This window comes from Notolabrus celidotus, chromosome 8 (assembly GCF_009762535.1).
Source record: "Notolabrus celidotus isolate fNotCel1 chromosome 8, fNotCel1.pri, whole genome shotgun sequence".
NCBI lineage: Eukaryota > Metazoa > Chordata > Actinopteri > Labriformes > Labridae > Notolabrus > Notolabrus celidotus.
Genome location: NC_048279.1, coordinates 10,510,417 through 10,531,345, shown reverse-complemented (window position 1 = coordinate 10,531,345; position 20,929 = coordinate 10,510,417). Strand labels below are relative to the sequence as shown.

The window sequence follows — 20,929 nt, the reverse complement described above, 5'->3', positions numbered from 1 at the left end:
TTTTTTACATTAATTATACGAGAAGGGCATCCAGAGGGCACTTTTTTTGGGTGTTATCATATTATCCACTGATAGGGCACCAGAGAAGGCATTTTGTAATGTTGTATCTACTCCAGTGGAATGTAAGAGGGCACTTCAGCACGGTTTTTTTCTGACATGACCCCCGCCCCCCTGAGCAGCACTGACCCATCAGCGTGGATGATATCAATATGCGTTGGCCACAGACCTATACATACGTACGCATCTGACGCTCCTGTTTAACGTAATGACGCAGTGTTGTAGGCACGGCTATGATGGCAGCCGTAGGCTGACATCGATACATTACTGAATATAAAGTATTTAAAAGTTAGCGATAAAACCCCGACACTGTCACGTGTAGCACATAAACAGTTTTCAGATAGTACGCACTTAAAGCACACACCGCCCGGTCCGGGGAACGGTAAGTTCAGGAGCTACAGTCAGCTTTGCAGCACCAAAGTGACGCCGAGTGTGTGTTTGCGGCTTTGTTACTCATCTCTTTCATGCACACACTGTTACATGTCGGTCGTATGAGGAGCCAACCTGAGTGTGCTGAGACACTCTGCTGTCATGCTCATGTTAGCTCAGGATAAGTCTGAAGGCTGCTAACTGCTACAGGTAACCTAGCTAGCCCAAAGTGCTGCTGCTGTTCTGCCCACGACGGGCTAATGTTCACAGCAGACAGACAGACAGGTCCTGCTGCTGCTCCCTCATGTGTGTTTGCATTAATGTTAATGGTTAATTCAGGTGTCATTGTGAATAGAGCTTGAAAAAGACGCGAACTGCGAGGATGAATTAGCTGCTGTAACCTGAGTTATAGATTTTACACCAATGAGGTCGTTTATCCTCCAGTAAAAATCACGACGTTTTAAATTGTTAGCCAAATCGTTTGTCAGCATGTTTTGGGGGTATCAACTATCAAATGATCATGTGTTCAATATCTGTGTCCTTCCTCCTCATGTTTGATCCATCCTTGGAAAGCCTCCTGGGCTGGGTCTAAAGTCCTCCTTTCATGTGAAGGCTTCTGTCTTTTAATGTCATCTTTCTCTTTGCATGTTGAAGTGGCACTATGCCCGCAGCTACTGTGGATCACAGCCAAAGAATATGTGAGGTTTGGGCCAACAACCTGGAGGAAGAGTTGAAGAGGATTCGAAATGTCATCCGAAAATACAACTATATTGCCATGGTGAGTGATGCTCTTCTAACAGAGGATAAAAAATATGTCCATTTCAACCAGAATGACTTTGTGCATAAAAACCTGTCTGTCATCCTACAGGATACAGAGTTTCCGGGTGTAGTAGCCAGACCAATTGGAGAGTTCAGAAGCAATGCAGACTATCAGTACCAGCTACTGCGCTGCAATGTGGATTTGCTGAAGATAATCCAACTGGGCCTCACGTTTATGAACGAGCAAGGGGAATATCCTCCTGGAACATCAACATGGCAGTTCAATTTTAAGTTTAACCTCACGTAAGACAAAGCAATGCCCTCTGTTTGTACTTCTTATTAGGAATCTTACACCTCCGTAACATTTATTTGAAAATTTTAATCAGGATAATACAGAAAACAAAAAGCTGTGCAAAACATACCACCCCAATTCACAAAAAGTTGTGTATCAAATGACAACTAAAAATAGTGCCAATACAACACATCAAATGGAGAAACTGAAAAGTTTTATGAAAAATATGCTCATTATAAATCCAGTGCCAGTAACCTGTTTCAAAAAAGACCAGAAAAGGACAAAAAATAGGGAAAAGGTTGTGTATTGCTTAATAATACACCTGGGGAATGTCGCTCAACTAATTGGGTAAGCTTGAAACAAGTTATTAATATGACAGGGTATAATAAGGACACTCCAGAGAGGCAGAGTCTCAGAAGAAAACATGGGAGGAGGTTCACCACTCTGAGGGAATGTTCCTCAGCGTAAAATTGTAAATAATTTGGGGATTTCATCCTCTACAGCACATAATATCATTAAAAGAGTCAGAGAATCTGGATAAATCTGTACACCAAAGGGACAAGGCCTAAAACCATTAGTAGATAGTTGTGATCTTTGGTCCATCTGGCAGCACTGCACTTAAAATAGACATGACTCTGTAGTGGAAATCACAGCATGGGCTCAAAATCACTCTAAAAATCGTTGTCTGTGAACACAGTTCACCACTGCAGCCAAAAATGCAGGTTAAAATTGTACCATGCAATCAATCAATCTTAATTTGTATAGCACCAAATCACAACAAACGTTATCTCAAGACGCTTTTACAAAAATAGGAGGTCTAGACCGTACTGTATGTTAAATTATGAACCAAGACCCAACACCAAGGCAGGGTAAGACTCAGTCTGATCTCATCTTAATCCATCATGAGCATTGCACTTCGCAGTATTTAGCTAGTTACAGCGGCAAGGAAATACTTCATTTTAACAGGCAGAAACCTTGGGCATAACCAGACTCATGTTAGACAGCCATCTGCCTCGACCGAGTTGGGGTTGGAAAGAGGGATAGAGGAGAAAAAGAGACAGAGGGAGCGGTGATAGTGATGAGACAAGTAGTAGTAGCTGTTGCCGCTGGAGTCCAGCACGTCCATATCAGCTGGAGTCTGGAAAGATGCAAAGAGGAAAACATATAGAAACATGATCCAGAAACACCAAACCCATTTAAGGTGGACTGAGGGGAAGTGGAAAACTCTCCTGTGGTCTGACGAATCAAAATTTGACATTCTTTTTGGAAATCATGGATACTGCTTCCTTCACTCTAAACAAAGGAGGGACCACCCGGCTTTTCTTCAGTGCAAAATTCAAAAGCTAGCATCTGTGATGGTATGGGGATGCATAAATGCCCATTGCATGGGTAGCTCACACATCTGGGCACCATTAATCTCGAACAACTTATATATTTATAAGCTTTAGAGAAACGTGCTGCCATACAGACAATCTCTTTTACAGCTGAGTTCAGGAAGACAATGCCAAACAGCATTCTGCATGTATTACACCAGCATGAGTCAGAAGTAGACCAATCTGGGTGCCTGCAGTCCCAACTTGTCATCCTTTAAAAACATATCGCACATAATGAAATTAAAAAGTATGCCAAAGGAGACCCAAACATGCTGAGCAGTTGAAATCCGATATTGGGCAAGAATGTGATAACATTTAACTTTAAAAAGACCAGAGACTGGTCCCCTCGTATCCCAAATGTTTACCAAGTGATGTTAGAAGAAGAGGTGATGCAACACAATGGTAAACATATCCTTGTCTCTAATGAGGTTAGCAACAAACTTAGTGTTTTAAATTCTCTCAGCCTGTCTTTATGTGTCGTCTGTTTATAGGAAAGATCAGAACTCTTTCGACTGCATACGCTGACAGAAGGCCAAAGATGACGCTCAGTTATTGCTCTCACTACGACTTGATGTGTTTTTTGTGGTTGCAGTGATGACAGTGTGACATGTGTCCGTCTTTATCTCTAGAGAAGACATGTATGCACAGGACTCAATTGAGCTCCTGACAACTTCAGGGATTCAGTTCAAGAAGCACGAGGATGAAGGCATCGAGACGCTGTTCTTTGCAGAGCTGCTGATGACATCAGGAGTGGTGCTCTGTGATGGGGTCAAGTGGCTGTCATTTCACAGGTATTGCTACTTATGTAGCTTTTCATATATTGGCTCAGTTATGTCTGAATTGTGGCGTCAACAGGATGCATATTAGTTTTTCACATCTCTTTGTTTTGTTACTCTTTCCTTATTAGTTTGATAACAAAGAGTATTGATCAGAAACACAGTATGCTAATTCTGGTTTCATTTGTGTTAAATAACCTCCATATAAATACTGTGCAGTAGTTTACTCACCCCGGCATCTTTGTGTTGTGTGTATGAAGCTGTTGTATTGGTAATACTTTATAACTGAATTAACCCCTGAAAAAAAACATGGATGCTGTTGCGTTTTGTAGATGTTTAGATTTATTTCTCATCATTTTCTCTTGTCTTTCAGTGAGAGGTAGGGTGCTAAGGAAAAGACTGAGGTTTTCGCTTCAAAGATGTCAAAAGATGTCCGGTTTAATTTGTTATTCAAAACTGATGCTGAAGTGTAATGAATACTCGTACTGTTAAAATTAGTCTGCAAGGACAGAGCAACTATTGAGGGGTATTTCTGCACTCTGCTGCTTAACTTTTTCATTTCGTACTCAGTTTCCCTCTGTGTCTCCATGGCAAACTGATGCTAAAGATAACCAGGCTGTGGAAAATAAATAAGGCTTAGGTTTGAAACATCTCTGTCATCTCTTTCAGGTATTAAGACCACTTCTTTACCAGCAGGCTTTGATGTTATGTTGTCTTTCTTTGTTTTTTTCACTGTCTATTATTTTTGTTATTGTTTATTTAATTGATTATTTTATTTTGAATGTAATATTTAATTGAAAGTTTGATCTGTTTTCAATCAAACTGAGGATCATATTCAGTTTCTCCTGTTAGTCGTTGATTTTGTACAACAACAAAACCTTAAGGTCATGAGATCTTTCTGCGTACTGCAGTCTTTATATGTTTTATATCCTCGCATGCCTCGCAGGTCTCGTATCCTGACACTCGCGGGCAAGCAGGTACAGGCTTTAAAAACGAATCAGGTGGTTGTGTGTGTAAACGTCTGTGTGTCATGGCAGATTGGAAGTGACTAAATATCTTGAAGCCTCCTGTTCTGTCTTAAAAACAAGGTTTAAATACATCTGCATGTGTTTGTGTGTGTTTATTCTTTAGTGGCTATGACTTTGGATACCTGATCAAGATTCTCTCCAATGCTAACCTGCCTGAGGAGGAGGTGGACTTCTTTGAGATTCTTCGCTTGTACTTTCCAGTCATTTATGATGTCAAGTACCTCATGAAGAGTTGTAAAAACCTGAAGGTAACTCAATATATGTTTTATTCACCTCAAGGTTTGATGTTATTGCTTGTGAGTTTGGTCTTTCTTTGACTGGAAGTGTAACTTTTATAGTTTTCGTTTTGTTTTCAGGGAGGGCTGCAGGAAGTAGCTGAGCAGCTGGAGCTAGAGAGGATCGGACCACAGCACCAGGCTGGCTCGGACTCTTTACTCACCGGCATGGCTTTCTTCAAGATGAGAGAGGTAGGCTCCTCGGGCCGGGGAGACCTGTGAGGTGTTAGGTACGCTGTAAAAACGTATAAGTTCTCTCAACTTAAGATGATAAGTGAACTAGTTGCATGAATAATTTTGAGTTCTAAAAACTCTTTCTGTTTAGCTGTGCTAACATAAAGATAAAGTTCAGGGTACACAACTAATTTGCCCTGCTGACTAATATAGAGTTTTCCTAACATATAAGATCAAGTTGTAATAAAAAAAAAAGTGAAGTTTTCTTGACAAACATTGCCTTTTTTTAGTCAGCAGGGCAAATTAGTTTTATACCCTGAACTTGTATCTTTATGTTAGTACAACTAAACAGCAAGAGTGGTTAAAACTCAAATTTATTCATGCAACTAGTTCACTTCTCATCTTAAGTTGAGAGAATGTATACATTTTTACAGTGTAGAGCAGGGGTTCCCAAACTTTTCAGCCCGCAACTCCCAAATTTAGATGCCAAAGACTTGCGACCCCCACTGTCCCTTAATGTGATTTAATATGGCTTAATTTAGCTGGTCTGCAGAAAATTAGCTTACCTATATGAGCATGTGTCTGTGTTTCCTACTGCTACTGATGCTTTTGATAATTAACTGTTCACTAAACTAAACTTAGAATTCATCTGGCAACAAAGAAGGCAGAAAACTCATTACATTTTCTATTTTCAAGGTTTTATTTTAAGTTTAGCTATTTTTGTTGATATTTTTTACTATAGTGCGTAAAACTTACTATTTTTTTGATAGCTTTTTTTAAAAAAGATTCTGGAAGACACCTCACAATCCCCCATTTGTGTCTCGCGACCCCCCAGGGGGTCCCGACCAACGCTTTGGGAACCCCTGGTGTAGAGCATGATTGTGACAAAACTCAGACCTTGCTATGCTAACACAGCATCAAGCTCCTTTCAGATGTGCACTCCCCCACAATCAATACTACTTAACAAAAACACAGGTTAAGAATACTTTAGAAACTAAAGAGACAATTTCATTGTCTTTATATATGAGATCAACTTCTAAAAACATATATTTCACCTCTGGTGCAATGACAGCCAGTGGGGTTCAGTTACCATCTTAACCAGCTCTCTAGCAAACATTCAGTGTAGTCTGTAGTGACAGAATATTCAATAACAACTTAAGTGTAGCTTGATATTGGTGAGCATTAGAGAGAGACGAGTGACTGCCAACAGAGCAGTTTCCTGCCTGTCTTTGATTTTCAACTATAAATTGACAAATTTGTAGAAATATGGTACATAGTTTTCTATAAACTTAACGTTTCTCAGGCATATTTATGTTTTTGTACCTTCATAAAGATGAAAGACAAATCACCACATCAGTGCTTTGATGACTAAGCTTTCTGAGCATATGTGCACCAGATGATGAATCCGGGTTGTAAAGATAAACTTGAATGAACTTGGACGCAGTAAATACTGTGATATGAAATGCCTTTTTAAGTGTCTGTTATCAATGTCCCTTGTTTTCTTTCCCACAGATGTTCTTTGAGGATCATATCGATGATGCAAAGTACTGTGGGCACTTGTACGGGCTCAGCTCCGGCTCAGCCTACGTCCAGAACGGAACAGGGAATGCTTACGAAGAGGAGGCTAACAAGCAGCAGTCGTGACATCACTCTGAAACTTCCTGTCCTGCGGTTCGCATGCTCAGTCCATGCGACACTGAAGCAGGCTTTCACCACCTGGATGATAATAATGGAAGAAATTAAGACAAACACAAACCATTTAGCAAGCTGCTTCTCATAACCTTTGCTCACCTTAGACAACTGAGTATGATGGTCAAAAAAATCCCAGCTGGCCACACACATGCCCCTGCTAGCTGCGTGTGTGTATGAGAGTTTAGTCTTTTAATCCTGTGAAGCAGTATAGGCAGCCTGGTTGAATCAGTTCAGTTTAACATGCTTGAAAGATGGGATTTTAGTTCTCCTAAAATGTTCTGTAGACATGTTTTGCACTTTAAAGCTCTAACCCGATTTTATATGGAAAGCTGAAACTGTTTCTGGTGTCTCTCTCCTCTTTGTTGCCTTCTCTACGTTCCCATTTTTTCATCGTCAACATGTCAATCTTTACCATCACATCCATATCTGTCACCACACTCAGCCTTAATATAAGCTGCATTCTTATCTTTTAAACTTTAATTTATTATTGTGCTGCTAATCTGAAATTTAATAGACGCCCCGATCAACACTAAGACTCCACAAGGTGGTACTACTTTTGTTTTTTTTATGATGACGAGAAAGGGAGCTCTCAGCGAGTGTGTTTACCTGCACATAAATATCTCACTGACATTTATTTTCCTTAGAACATTGACGATAATATTTAATTTGACTAAATAAGCTCTTGCACTTGAAGTAGCCTTCAGTTTACACACTTATGTTCTTCTTATCCTTCAAAATGAAACATTTCCTCTTCACTATAAGTTGCTGATTTTGGTTTTGTCTTCATGGCTGCTCAGAGAAGTCTGACACAGACACATACAGTATGTAGTAAAGCATACAGAGGTTTTGTTGGAGGAATGTGGATAATTTGTGCATGTAAACACCCTCATTGACACAAGCACACAACATGCGTTGCCTCTGTACATGGTCTTGCGCTGGTTTAACCAAATTTAGCAGACTGAAAATATTTAAAAGCAGAAAACACTTTATTGCTGTAGGAGACGTTGCAGTCGCCCTTAACTACTCTGTTGAGAGTACATTTTCATTTTTAATTAATACTAAGGTTTTGTAGTGTTTTAGCGTTGTAATAAAAGAAGAAAACTACTCATGGGAAGAAAAAAAAATGTTGCTTTTAAACATGCGACTTTCTGTTCCATTGGAGTTCATCTCACTTGTAGTTCTGACCTTTGAATGACGTTTATTTTTGTATTGCTTTCCAGTTCATTCATGCCGCGTAGAACAGCCGCATGTACTGAAACGTTTGAATAAATGCTGTGTTGTGTAATAGCATTCTCAACTTCCATAGGTGTGTGTTGAAGTGTGCACTGCGTCAAACTGATAACTCTCCCTTGCTGCGGCACATCTTTCACACTGTAACCGAGTTAAAGAAGAATATGCAATATATACAAGAGGATTGTTTTTAGATTTTGTAAATAAAGGCTTGAAACTTTTCTACCATAAAAACTCTTGGCCGTGACATCTCTTCAATGAGTCATTTTCTGACCTGCAACAAAGAGTGAAGAAGGAGGCTGAAGATGAGCATGTTTTATTCTTATAAGGCATCACAACTTTACAGTACATTACTCACACATCCATAATGTCTTTAGTGTCGTACAGACAGAAGAATAGAAAAATATAGATTGTCACCATGGAGCTTTTTTTGAAACAAGCATACATTCTTCCAAATAATTTGAAGTGATGGTTTCATAGTTTCAAGCCAGAGACAAGAACAGACAGAATCCTACGAGGGTGAAAATGAACTCTACGAAGCAGCTGGAGCTTTTTTTTTTTTTTTTTTTTGCTCTGCAGCGCATCCACAATGTCATGTGATTTAAAAAACTCTCACCAGTATCTGCGCTTTGATGGTGAGCAGATCTGCAGCATTACACTGAGGCTTTGCTCGCAGTCAGTGTGTTGGCCCTCCAGAGTCAGTCTGGATATGTACAGACAGCAGTGTAGATATTTGGCAGGGGGGACACGCTGTCACAGCACCAGCTCTCAGGTGTTCCTGTATGACAGCAAAATCCTCACTCATGCTATAACAATTTAGAAGAGCCCTTATTGACATTACTAATTAAAACATGTTGGGGGTTTTTTTTGTTTCAAGCAAAGGGAAAAACATTTCTGGTGCAGTTCATTACAACATAGTCAGCTTGTGTTGACATCCTGAGATGAGAGCATGCATCATTTAAACTTTCACAACACTCAACATGGTGGGTGGAGAAGCGGCCCACCCCTTTCTGAATGAACAGAAAACTTCACTAAAACAAAACATGACCAAAGAAACATCTTTCACATTAACACTTCTACTAATCTTTACTTCATGTGCAAACATTTGGCACAGAATACAAGTTATACTGTAACACAGAAATGAGCTCAGATTGATCTCCTACAACACAAAAGAAAGTTAAAAGAATCCAGGAGTCCTCTTCCACTGCTGCTCTGTGCTTTGTCATGTCGAAACAAAGGAGCCTGTGATGTTGGAATGCTTTTTAATTTCAATCATTTTGTCCTGAAGCCCAAATACTTGAAGATAGCAGCAGAAAGAGTTGACTGTATCACTACCAGTGAGACTGGTGATGATGGTATTTCTCTCTTTTTTTGTGTTGTTGTGTTGGTAATGTGGTTTCAGTCACGTAAACCTCTGATGAAGTCGCCACCACGTCACATCCTGAGAGCCACAAGCACAGAGGAGGGGGCCACCTGAAAGGCCTCACCTGTGGGATGGAACAGAAAGTAAGAGTCTTAGTTATGACGTGATCACTTTCAGATGACTCTAAACTTACTTTATTGGTTTAAAGGCGTCACCTCTGGCTCTGTCTCTGATTACGCCTCATTTTCTATTGTAATCCCTGGGTTGCTGGCACCTACAGAAACCACAGTGGTGCAATAAAATCCATCTGTTAACTCCTCTTAATATGCGTTTACTTTGGGATATGTGAAAGTCATGAAAAGTAGAACATCATCTCACCCTTCCGGTCTTTGTCTGCTGCACCCTCACTCTCTGACCAGGAGGGGGTGCTGGTGAGCAGTCGACTCTGAGACTCTCTGAGCGGCTTCGATGGGAACTGGCGGCCCTCTGCTGCACTGGAAACACACAGATTCTCAGAAGCAGCAGGTACGAAGCCAGGTATGAAGAGCCCGCTGAGGAACATATTTGGGCTCTCTTTAAAACATTAAAGGCTTTAAATATTTTAAATGTGTGATGGCAATATGAATCCCCTAACCACTGCAAGACAATCTACCTGCATCAGCGTACATACAGATCTAACCAGAATAACATGGGCTGATTTTGATTCTTCAGATTCTTCTGTTTGGGTGCTGTACTTGTGATCACTTTTTAACTCATTGTATACTCACCCTTTGCTCACAGGGTTGGAGCCTGAGGGAGATGAAGGCTGCTCAGGGTCCAGATTCACTAGACAGGCTGGGAACGAGCAGCCGTCGCCTAAACTGGAAAACAGTAAAGGATATGGTTTGATATTTAAATATGTGTCTATGCCATGTAGGTGATACTTGAAGCATCAGTAGAACTTATTGTAATGCTTTTTATGTTCTGGATGTGGGAGCTAAGGAGGCAAGACTGAAGATTGGGTTTTATTATGTCTGTGACTTCATAAAACAAGATTATTGGCAAACAAAAGAGTAAAAGTAGCACAGATAGAGAAGTGTCATAAAGTCAGTAAACTCTATAATGTAATAGAGTAATTACAGCAAATGCAACTTAATCTTGCTTCTATGTCAAACAAAAGTTACACTCCATGTGATTGAGTAATAAAGTGTTTAGATTGTATCTAGTTGTTGCAAGTAATGGAACCAAATGGGTGTTTTCATCTGTTATAAGCATAGACTGCATAATAATACTCATGGATGTGGTGTCTGTGTCGCACCACCCATTTGTTTCTGAATTGGAGTTTCAAAGCCTTTAAGCAGTGGTCACCATATTGGAAATGCTGACTCAACCTAACTCTAGTTGATTAAGTATGACAAAAGATGTATAGTTGAGGTGGGCCTTTAGCCTCCTCGCTAACAGCTACAGTGTGCCCGCCTGTCAATCATGTCAGCCATGCCCTTAATCATGTAAACTAGGAAGTTCAATATCTTCAAAAATTCCCCCAATGCAGTGTGTGCCGATAGAGAAAGTAGCTCTTCAGAACAAAACATTTTCGCACCAGGCTGCAAACATGTGTATCTTTGCCTTACAGGTAGGCTCGTTTGAATGGGTGTGTATGTGGTTTCCAGTGCTTCTGCAGCCAGCCTCTAGTGGACGCTCGATGAATTGCAGCTTTTAACACTTCCTCATTGGCTTCATATTTTTAGACCGTAGTTTGCAGCTTGGTTTTTACCCTAAATACTACTACCTCTGCCTCCCTGAATGACTGTTTTTCAAAGCTGCTCATGCATTCATTTAGTGATAATGTAGTTGTTTACTGAAGTGATCCTCTCTTGTTTCCTTTGGAACTTTTCCCTCCATTCAACTATTTTGTTTCTAAACTTAGAGACACTAATCCATGAGCTGAACAAAGGCTGCAGTTCTTCTGGAGTTCTCTGACATCCTGAGTGAATAATCTGAGCTAAAGAAACCAATTCTGAAGAAAATATGTGCCCTAGCTGTGCATACTAACGCAGGGCGGTATGATGTTTGCATGAGTGTATAATTAATATAAAAACTCAGTGACCTCATTTAGATAGCATTTATAGTACTAGATAAAAAAGAGAGTAGGGAGAGAATACAAGTGGTATAACTGAGAGGAATTGTGTAATGTAAACACAACTGGACTGGCCTCTGAATATTAATGCATTATGCCAACTGTAATCTTTATTAACATAACTCACAAACGTACTGTTCATCATCACACATTCTTGTATCAAGGTTTGTCTGACATCATCCATGAAACATGGAAATAGTTTGGCTTTTGTTGTGAGACATTTCTCAGAGAGGGAGATGGATGAGCTTGACATCATGTAAAGACACACAGCAGGGAGGTTTCAGGCAGCAGAACAACAGAGGAACATACCTCGAATTCTAAGCCATCATTTGATTTTGCTGATCTTGTTTTTAGTGGTAGTTGCACTGAAGTTTTGTCACTAATCGGACCATGCTCCAATCTCGACTTTAAAGTGCAGGTCATCAGGGCTCCTTAACTCTCAAATCATGTTATGAATAATGTTCTGATGCATAGATTTGATCTCATGCATTTTATTTGCCCTCCTTTAGTTTGATGATGCATTTTGTGATTTATTTTTATGGAAATCTTTACCTGGAAAAAACTGGTACAGGCCAGAATTTCACTTCGTCCCCAAAGACCTGGCGGAAGTTTTTAGTGAGGCCTAGACTGAAGCCGTTCTTATCTGTGCCGTGGCGAAACACTGGAGCACGTACAGCCTCTGAAGGACACATATGAAAAGAACATGAAAAAACACAGCACCCCCTCTCAGTCTTTATGTAAGCTATTACTCATATCAACAGTAGCGCATTCAGACAGCAGATCAGCACATGGATGATTCCTGCTGAATGGCTGCATCAGCGTAAAAACTCTGAATGAAAGCATCTTTGTTGGACGGGGAAAGAAAAGCTCAGACTGCGCCACCATGTGTGACTTCTCCTCCTCGCAGCTTCTGTTACTAAGCTTCTTACTGCTCTGAGCCTTGTGTCTTTGCATTTCACTGAAACATACTCCTCAGGATAATCCACTCTCCTCCACACACAGACAAAGTTTGCCACTGTGCACACATAATGAGAAACAGCTCTGTGTGATAACGGCCCAGAGAGTCTCATCAAACCACTGCACTGATGAGGATGGTGACCGATGGTGGGAAAAGTGCGATGAAACATCCTTCGTCATTAGTGCAAAGACGACTCTGTGCAAACCATGAGGAGATACTCAGAGACAAAGAGAAGTGTGCTGCATCCAACAGAGGTTGTATAATTACTGCGTCCTCAAACAGAACAAATACACACAAACATGCAGGCATGAGGAGCACCACCTACCGAGCGTGGATCTGTTCTTGCAGACGAGCCAGCAGTGGTAGATGAAGAGCGAAGCCAGGCTGACTGAAAACATGGAGGCTGAGAAGAAGAGGAACAGGATGTGGAACTTGGCCTGGGTGTCTGGGAGGCCGTTCTGATGGAACAGAGAACCAAACACAAACACACATTATCATGAGACAACAGGCGAGATGTGACAGCACTGACACTGGGATCTGCAGGATTTCTACTACAGGCATTCTACCTGAGCTTATCAAGCTGTTTCTATTCACTGCCACTAACTACCTTGTTGGCTCATACCAGGTATTCTTTCAGACGAAAATGTGCTCTACCTCCGGCCTTGTGAGGAAAAACAAATTAAACACCACTTATTTAACACAGAATGTGTGTTTTCAGATGCCTGGGAAGATTTGATCAAATTTTAAATAGAAAAAGATTCACTCAGTAAAAGTGGCCTGACTTACCATCCAAAATTTGATGAAGTATTGAAGATCAGTGGCGGTTATAAAAAGGCAGTAGAGAAGAGAATAAGCCAAGAAGAGCATAAAAAACTTGTAGTTGGAGAATCCCACACAGTTGTTCACCCTGCAGCAAGAATACATTGATCATTATTAAATCAGAATCAGAATCAGAATCAGCTTTATTGGCCAGGTATGCTTGAACACACAAGGAATTTGACTTTGGTAAACTGTGCTCTCTTTGTACAAGGCATAAGAATAAGACATACAAAATAAAAAATAAAAAATGTAATAACAATAACATCAGCTATAAATACAAAAGAACAACAAATAGGCATGACTAATATGTACAGGCTAAAATAATATGATAATAGTGCAGTGGTGAGTAGCAGAGGTAGTTTTTACATTAAAAAAATAGTAGTTAAATAATAAAATAAATAGAAATATGGAATTCTGCTTGGAGAATTGTTGCATTGTATATTTACATATATATTTTTTACAATGTCATTTAGCAGAAGCTTTTATCCAAAGCGACGATATTTACAGAGTATTGATCCAACAGGTATGACACTGTCATGGTTTAGTAAAAAATGTTTAACAAGTACATTTTGATCCATTCCTTTGCAGAGATACAGGTCTGATGTTGCAAAAGGTTGAGCAAATAAACAGTAAATACAGGGGGTGGTGGGTTAGTGGGTTTTCTAAAGTAGCTAAGCACATGATCACATCAGGCATTTTTGCAGAGCGTAAAATAGCAACTAGGTCCGGTTGCTTTATGATCTAATGGCAAATTGAATCACACTACATTAAATTTAGCTTTTCTAAATGAAGTCTTTGCACCAGGGTTGGCACATGATTGCAAAGAGTGCAGACAAAGCAACTGTGTGTTAAACAAAAAATGTAGTGGAATCATATATGTTTGTCTCCCTCTGCCACAAGTCTTTGTCGTCTAGCAGGCAGAGAGGCAACAGTGCACATGAAACCGAAACACTGTGAGAGGTTTAACCAAAAGAAAATTATATGCTTAAGCGGATATACTAACACTGTTACTATTGCCTTCAAAGTGTCCCTACATACCACGGGCAGTGGTGATCCATCTTCAGGATGCATCTGTAACACAGCAGGGTCAGACGTCAGTGTAATTGAATCTCACTCTACCTGCCAGAATGCAATATACGGTGTGGTCTTTTCTCTATAGGTGCATGAGCAGAGAGCCATACTTATCACAGACTGAACAATGGTGACATCGATCAGGCTTCAGCAGCTGGCAGCGATCACAGAAACGGATTGCTGAGGAGACACAGCCAATTCAATCACACAGCCGTCAGCGGCAGCCTCTCCTAACACTTGACCACAGACTAACAAGGTGACGGAGGTGAAATGAGCTCTGAGAGCCGCACGTCATTCACACCTCTCCTCCTGTTCCACATCAGCAGTGATGTGAGCTCTACTGTACCTCCAGAGTTGGTGCGGGTGTAGATGGGCAGATCCTTGGCTATCCTCCTCAGGATCTCCTGCTGGGACTCTCCCCGATCTTCACGCTCCAGCAGCTCTTTGTCAGAGTAGGACAGGTGAAACTATGTAGGGCAGAACACAGAGGTAAAGAACAACACTTATCAACACCTGTACCTGCAAGAAGTGATTTAGATTGTCAGATGAGCTACAAGCTGTGCTAGTGTCAGCAATGCAGCCATGTTTGTTCCTGTGAAGCTGCAGCACAGTAGGCAGAGATGGGTATTTCTCTATATTCCATTTGTTATTTTTTTCAGCCCCAGCAGGCAAATGGGAGCAAAGCAGCACAGAGCTGAGATATTACTTTCAGCCACTCAGGCGATTTATGATTGAACACTGGAAACAAATAACTCTGATGGTAACAAACAGTACAGCACACATGAAATTGACTTTTATTACAATCTCAAAACCTCAAGTGATCCAGCCCTCAAATCTCATAAAGGAGAGCTTCATACTGTATAGGGAGGTTATCGCTGCATGCCTCGCTTGTTTAAAAAAATGCAAAGGTGGCTTTTCTCCAAGTGTCCTCACCAAGATGTATGCATGTGTGAATTCGTTCAACCTACAGAGCTGAAGTGCTGCGGTCAGGATCAGAGCCATTACAGTGCAGCTCCAGGCAATTCCACTGGAAAGTATTATTAGTCTAAATGCAGCGTTCAATCACACAGGGAGGCTGTAACCTACATCTACACTTTCCATCATGCCTCATCATCCCAGCTGACAATAATGCAGCGTCTCAGTCAGACTCACCTCCTTCAGGGGGTTCACTGGCCTGGTAAAGATGGTTTGCCAGTAAGCCCACACAAACATGATGAATATGGCATGGTACACCAATAAGTACACAACTGAAAGTAGAAAACATAAACAAGTCCATATATTATTCATCATATGTTATACACTTAATCATGTATACGGAGTTTGCAGCTTCATTACATTAGCTATTTGAACTGTGGTGTAAATCAATGTCCTTATTTTTCTCCCACTGACACAAAACAACAAGTCAGTGGTGAAAAGCTCTATAACTTACTGCAACTGTGCAAACCAAGTACGTTTGAAAACATATAAAACCCTCTATTGTATAAACATGACTCTATTAAGTCTATTACAATAAAGTTTACACATCACACCTTTTTATTATACTGATAAGGCGGCAACAGTGTCTAATGCAGGGTTAATTAAATATTTGGATTTTCAGACTAAGGACATGAGCTGGGTCGGACATTTTTAGCAGACAGTGAGCAAAGTTAACCATTTAAAAGAAAAACAAATAGATACAATAACAAACACACTGGATGTTTATTAAAGTATTGCCACATCCAGAAGGGCATAAACGCAATAAAAGAACAGCACTTGTCAGTGTTAGTAAAAGATGTTTTTCTTGCCGGACCCAAGTCACAATCACTCGGTAGTTGCTTTCGGGCCACTCAAGGGTTGCTTTTGGGCCGCATGTGGCCCGCGGGCCGTTAATTGAATAGGGTTGGTCTAATGTATACAAAGAATATATCATTGTGTTGCAATGCTAGTAACTATGTGAGGTAAATTGTATGCTAACATTACAGTTACAGTATTAAATGTACGGATTTAAGAGGATACTGTGTTTAATATGATAACTGTCTCATGTCATCCCTCTGTGGGTGATGTTACTGCGCTGTTGCAGATCTGCAGCTTTAGTTTTATGTGTAAGCATGCTGACATTAGCTCTGTGGCACTAAACAGCTGATTAGAATTTCTATATTTTTGCATAGTATATTAATTCAAATCTGAATAATTCGACAAATAAACATTTGAATCTTGATTCAAGAGAGGGAAAGAAAGGGGGGTACACATTAGGTTAGAGTAGCCATTCGTTTTTTCAGAAAAAGCATTGGATGAAGTTATTTCTATCCAACAGCAATAGATTTAAAGACAGAGGATTACAGTTGTGATTAAGGTTTCATATGTAACGTACAGTAGTTTCTGAGAAACACCCATCTGTACTACAGCTGTGGATTGACTCGATTGCTAACCCTTGTGTATCTCAAAATGAAACAGTCTACTTGTGATATTGTCTGCTTTATTCATTTCTTGACTCCATGGATGTAAAATGTTTACTGAAAAAAAGATAGCAGTAACATATAATTGAGTTTTCTTAATGTTATGAAGCACTTCTAGCTAAAATCAATCCGATGATAGTTTTCTAAAGAGAGCACCCTCAGCACAGAATGAACTGAACTTCATTTGAAACAACATCTAATAGACCCAAAACATATACATGTACGTACATGTATATGCTGTAGTACATGTATCACTACCTTAATGTTTAACTCACCCTTTTCTCCAGTGTCTTCAATTGATTCTGGAAAAGTCAAAATAAAATGAAACAGTCAGGTCTCTGTTAAATGAAACACTTGAAAAATAACTTGTCTGTAAGTTTTATTTTACTCCAAAATCCTTCTAGCACATCCTTGTGGTGTATTTTACATGACTATGGTGGTGTCTGATTGCATATTTGCACAATTGAAAAATAAATTGTAAAAATAAAACACAAAGCACACCGCTTTAGCCATTGTTGATGTCATATAAATGTGCATTTAAATGCTTTTACAAAAGTCATTGAAACAACATGATCTTCCTGCAGGTGTGCAGGTGTGTGAGCGCTGACAGCTGCACCAACCACCAGAGACAAGACTGAGAGAAGCTGCCAATCACTGGCCAACATTCGCACCCATCCAAAAACCTTCACACACCTCAAAGATCTTGACCCAAAAGTAGAAAGAGACTTATTTTTCAGAGATTATCTGATGCAGTTGATATGTGTCCTAATGTTTAAGCAATAGTTCCCTTAGCATACAGCAACATCCATCTACAGCAATCAGCCCGTAAAGAACAGTACACACACACATGTACAATCGCACACACGCTCATACGACGCAGTAGGAACAGAGGGAAGGTATACCGGGGAGCTGATTTGAGGCAAGCAGCCAAAAGTCGTGTGCATGCTGCCTTGCCAGCATAAAAGCCCCAGAGTCTGACAGGGAAGCATAAATGTGTGTGTGTGATTAAGTGCATGTGATGGGATGCATATAGTATAGTATATTATCGTGCGTATGAAAGCACCAAGGTCTCTACCGCACTCCCTTTCCCTTTCCTTTGCCATCTTGCTGCAACAAATCCAAAGAGCACCTGATTTCATATTTTTAACAATCTTGGGAAAGGCCCAAATGTTCAAAGGCTGACAGTCTGTGCTTTATAAAGAAAGTGGGTCACACGCAGATTGCTGGGGGTGAGTTATGTAAACCAGACAATGGGATTAACTGAGCTGCTCAACGAGAGGTATCAGCTGACGATACTTTCACACAACTCTCTCTCTGTGTTTGCCAACCACATGCTGGCCCTGAGCGACCGCTGCCCTGCTGCTGCTGTTGACCTCTGTTTGTCCCGTGTGACTCAAACGCATCACAGTTTTGTTTTTGTTCTGGGGGATGCAAAACAAAGTTGTTTTGAAGAGGCATGATGGAACAGGGATTGAGCTTTTTCTGTCACAATGGAGGGTGTCTCAGTATCTTATGGAGGGCAGTGGGGACATGGCGTCCTGTAACTCTAGAAAAGGTTCATCCGGGGACAGACACTGGCAGGCTAACAAAGGTGCTGAGCACTTTTTGAAAACTCAATTCTTCGGATGTACTATGTTGTAAAATATATTATTGATTTAATAACTCTAGACAGACTACAGTCATGTACAGAAACATTGTGCTCATGCATGTAAAATGCATTTTATTTTTCTGGTTTTTGGTCAAATTTCCACATATTAGCTGTTATCACGAGTGTCATGGTACTTGTATATCAATGTGGGGCCCATTTGATTTTAAGGGGCCAGTGCCTCCATTCACTAACATCTGCAACTACACCCCCGCTGGTGAACCCAGTGACATGATGCCATGACCCCTGAAGCACACTTGAGTCTCTCTGATGAAACATTAATGTGTTCAATTCAAGATAGAGCTTGATATCATGTCTGGTTAAATTTTGAGAGGATCAGGAACAAACAGCCGAGCCTTCAAACCTCCTCTCTCTGTGTTTTCCTCTGTTTGGTCTCATTAGACTGTCTCCACTTCATCCTTGGTTTTGACAGGGAAGATCTGCTTTCCTAGTGGTCTGACAAGCTGCCAAATGGAGCACAGGAGTATGCTGCTGAGACTCCTCTGAGACATCCTAGAAACCATTACTCACTATCCAGGTCAACTGTGTGTTCAGTGTTCACTGAGGAGACTCGCTGTCTGTAACCGCACCACGCTCAGAAGCCAGAGGAAGCGTTAAGGAAGGGGGCAGTTCTGACTCAAAAGCCATTACAGACAGACTTCTTGCCAGAAGATAATGCTGCTGGTGGTGGTGGTGTTGTGTTGGAGGATATAAATTCAGATAATGAAGCTCAGTGACTACACAAGCCTGAAGCTATTACAGTAAGTCTTTAAGATAGTGCTGATAGAGTAGTGTGGGATAATGAATCTTATAGGATGGCTGTAATCCTTTTATGTACATTCTCTGACAATGCATGTGTGCTGAAAGCCCTTTCACAGTAAAAGCAGGTCATAAAACAACCCCTATTCTGTCTGTGTTGTGATTGAAAATACTGTTCCTGTGCTTACATGCAAGAACAGACCAATGCAACCCTCCTGTAGCAATATGCTGAGAATCCCTGCTTGAACTGTTATTGTCATGTGGCTGACACTGTTCACATGCTGCATAAACAACAAGCCGGTCATCTGCATCCAAAAGAACAAGCCTGACAAGAAACTGCTGAAACAGAAATGTCTCCACACCCCATCACTCCAAAAACACACACACATACACACTGAGGCATTCCCCCACTCTCCTCTCTCTCACTCTCACACACAGACATATACACACACACACACATCTCCTCTTACTACCCAGACAGCTGGTTTCTTACCTATGCAAAGCTGCAGAACATAGGCGTAGTATGACCATGCCACAATGAGAGCAATGAACAGGACCGGGATCCAGTACAAAACTCTCTGACAGCCTCTCTTGATACTACGCGAGCCCGACGGTGCCATAGTCTAGGAGCGGATCATCCCTCGTGCGCAGTCGTGTGTTACTCTCCCTCTGTCTGCGTGTGTGTGTGTGTGAGAGAGAGAGAGTGAGCTCGAGTCTTCCTATAGTCTGTCACTGCATCGTTGCTCCGGCTCTGATCAGCCTAATCGGCAGCACAGACGCAACATCCTCCCGCCTCTGGTGCTACTGCTGCTGTTTTGCTCCCCTCTGATCGTCCTGCTCAGCCACTAGCACACACTACAACAAAATATCAGACACCTCACACACTCACACTCACACACACACACACACACACACACACACTCACAGAGTCCAGACCGCCCCTGCTGCCTCCCCACAGGTTGCCATGGCGTCCGCGAGATGCTGCAAGCCTGGCACATTTTTCACCGCGAGCAGATGGGTTCAATAAGTTCATCCTCGCGAGTGTTTAGACGGGGTCTGTTCACACACACAAGCGCGCGCACAGATATTCTTGAATGATGCCAGTCAGCCCCCGACCAGCCCTGTTGCATATTTTTATTGAGGAAAATTTCCTCTGAAAACATCTTTCCCCCTCAGGCTCTGCGATTTCTGTGATGAGTGTTGTGCTGTGTGACAATAAAAATCCAGTGTCAATCTGTCTACCAGGCTGTGTTATGGGCTACTTGCGTCAGAGGTGTTGTTTCCAGCATACTGTGCTTTATCATTACCTGTCAGTGGAGGTGGAGGTCTGCAAGATGCACCTGCTTCTGCTGCTTCATGCCCAATCGCACCTGCAGAGTACTATACAGCACATTTTGTAGCCCTGCAGTACAAGCCCCCCTGACAAGCTGCACCCTAACTGATCTTTACCTCAAATAACACTGATTAGCTTGAACAGTCCTTTAAAGCATTTCATTAAATGCTATCTGAACGTGAGGCAGATTCATCTTCCACCTGTTGCCAATCTCGTGGGTGTGTAACATGCTGCAGCTTAAACTAACAATATGCACCCCAGCAAATAAATCTCAGTCTCACAGTGTGGACAGATGGCTCAGTAACATGTGAACACTCAACCAGTTTGTTGTGTAAGTAAAGAGTCCAAAGCTAACACATATAATGCAGCTATCCCCAAATAACAACTTTTACGACAGGCTTCCTC

The 20,929-nt window shown here is 41.1% G+C and overlaps 2 protein-coding genes across 13 annotated transcripts; one reads left to right on the top strand and one right to left on the bottom strand.

The window, feature by feature from the left end:
- The first annotated feature begins 211 nt into the window (after positions 1-211).
- On the top strand, positions 212-8,259 carry cnot7 (CCR4-NOT transcription complex, subunit 7). 5 transcript variants are annotated; one of them, XR_004632129.1, is made up of 8 exons: positions 240-439; positions 1,081-1,204; positions 1,295-1,488; positions 3,480-3,641; positions 4,197-4,295; positions 4,758-4,902; positions 5,011-5,121; positions 6,616-8,259. XR_004632129.1 is itself a non-coding variant. In XM_034690002.1 (7 exons), exons 2-7 carry the CDS (start codon positions 1,088-1,090, stop codon positions 6,745-6,747), a joined length of 861 nt encoding a protein of 286 aa, XP_034545893.1. In that variant the 5' UTR covers positions 212-439; positions 1,081-1,087; the 3' UTR covers positions 6,748-8,259. The 5 variants fall into 5 exon arrangements, 2 of the variants coding, with proteins under 2 accessions (XP_034545893.1, XP_034545894.1); XR_004632128.1 differs by having other exon boundaries at positions 240-636; XM_034690002.1 differs by lacking the exon at positions 4,197-4,295 and having other exon boundaries at positions 212-439.
- Positions 8,260-8,325: 66 nt separating this feature from the next.
- Positions 8,326-20,208, bottom strand: zdhhc2 (zinc finger DHHC-type palmitoyltransferase 2). Of its 8 annotated transcripts, none has more exons than XM_034689999.1 (14): positions 20,117-20,208; positions 17,063-17,089; positions 15,505-15,599; positions 14,699-14,819; positions 14,463-14,532; positions 14,320-14,352; positions 13,249-13,369; positions 13,085-13,123; positions 12,788-12,920; positions 12,057-12,183; positions 10,156-10,248; positions 9,767-9,939; positions 9,604-9,662; positions 8,326-9,512 (listed from the first exon to the last, which is right to left on the bottom strand). In XM_034689999.1, exons 3-13 carry the CDS (start codon positions 15,562-15,564, stop codon positions 9,622-9,624), a joined length of 1,011 nt encoding a protein of 336 aa, XP_034545890.1. In that variant the 5' UTR covers positions 15,565-15,599; positions 17,063-17,089; positions 20,117-20,208; the 3' UTR covers positions 8,326-9,512; positions 9,604-9,621. The 8 variants fall into 8 exon arrangements, with proteins under 8 accessions (XP_034545890.1, XP_034545886.1, XP_034545885.1 ...); XM_034689995.1 differs by lacking the exon at positions 20,117-20,208 and adding an exon at positions 19,685-20,106 and having other exon boundaries at positions 9,582-9,662; XM_034689994.1 differs by lacking the exon at positions 20,117-20,208 and adding an exon at positions 19,685-20,106.
- Positions 20,209-20,929: the final 721 nt, after the last annotated feature.

Excerpts from the sequence above, each read along its gene's own strand:
- cnot7 (XM_034690002.1), top strand. The coding sequence starts at position 1,088 with ATGCCCGCAGCTACTGTGGATCACAGCCAAAGAATATGTGAGGTTTGG. Across the intron at positions 1,489-3,479 it reads AATTTTAAGTTTAACCTCAC|AGAAGACATGTATGCACAGG; the intron begins GTAAGACAAAGC and ends CTTTATCTCTAG. Across the intron at positions 4,903-5,010 it reads AGAGTTGTAAAAACCTGAAG|GGAGGGCTGCAGGAAGTAGC; the intron begins GTAACTCAATAT and ends TTTTGTTTTCAG.
- zdhhc2 (XM_034689995.1), bottom strand. The coding sequence starts at position 19,811 with ATGGCACCGTCGGGCTCGCGTAGTATCAAGAGAGGCTGTCAGAGAGTT. Across the intron at positions 17,090-19,684 it reads TGTTCTGCAGCTTTGCATAG|AATCAATTGAAGACACTGGA; the intron begins GTAAGAAACCAG and ends TGACTTTTCCAG. Across the intron at positions 12,184-12,787 it reads CAAGAACAGATCCACGCTCG|AGGCTGTACGTGCTCCAGTG; the intron begins GTAGGTGGTGCT and ends TGTGTCCTTCAG.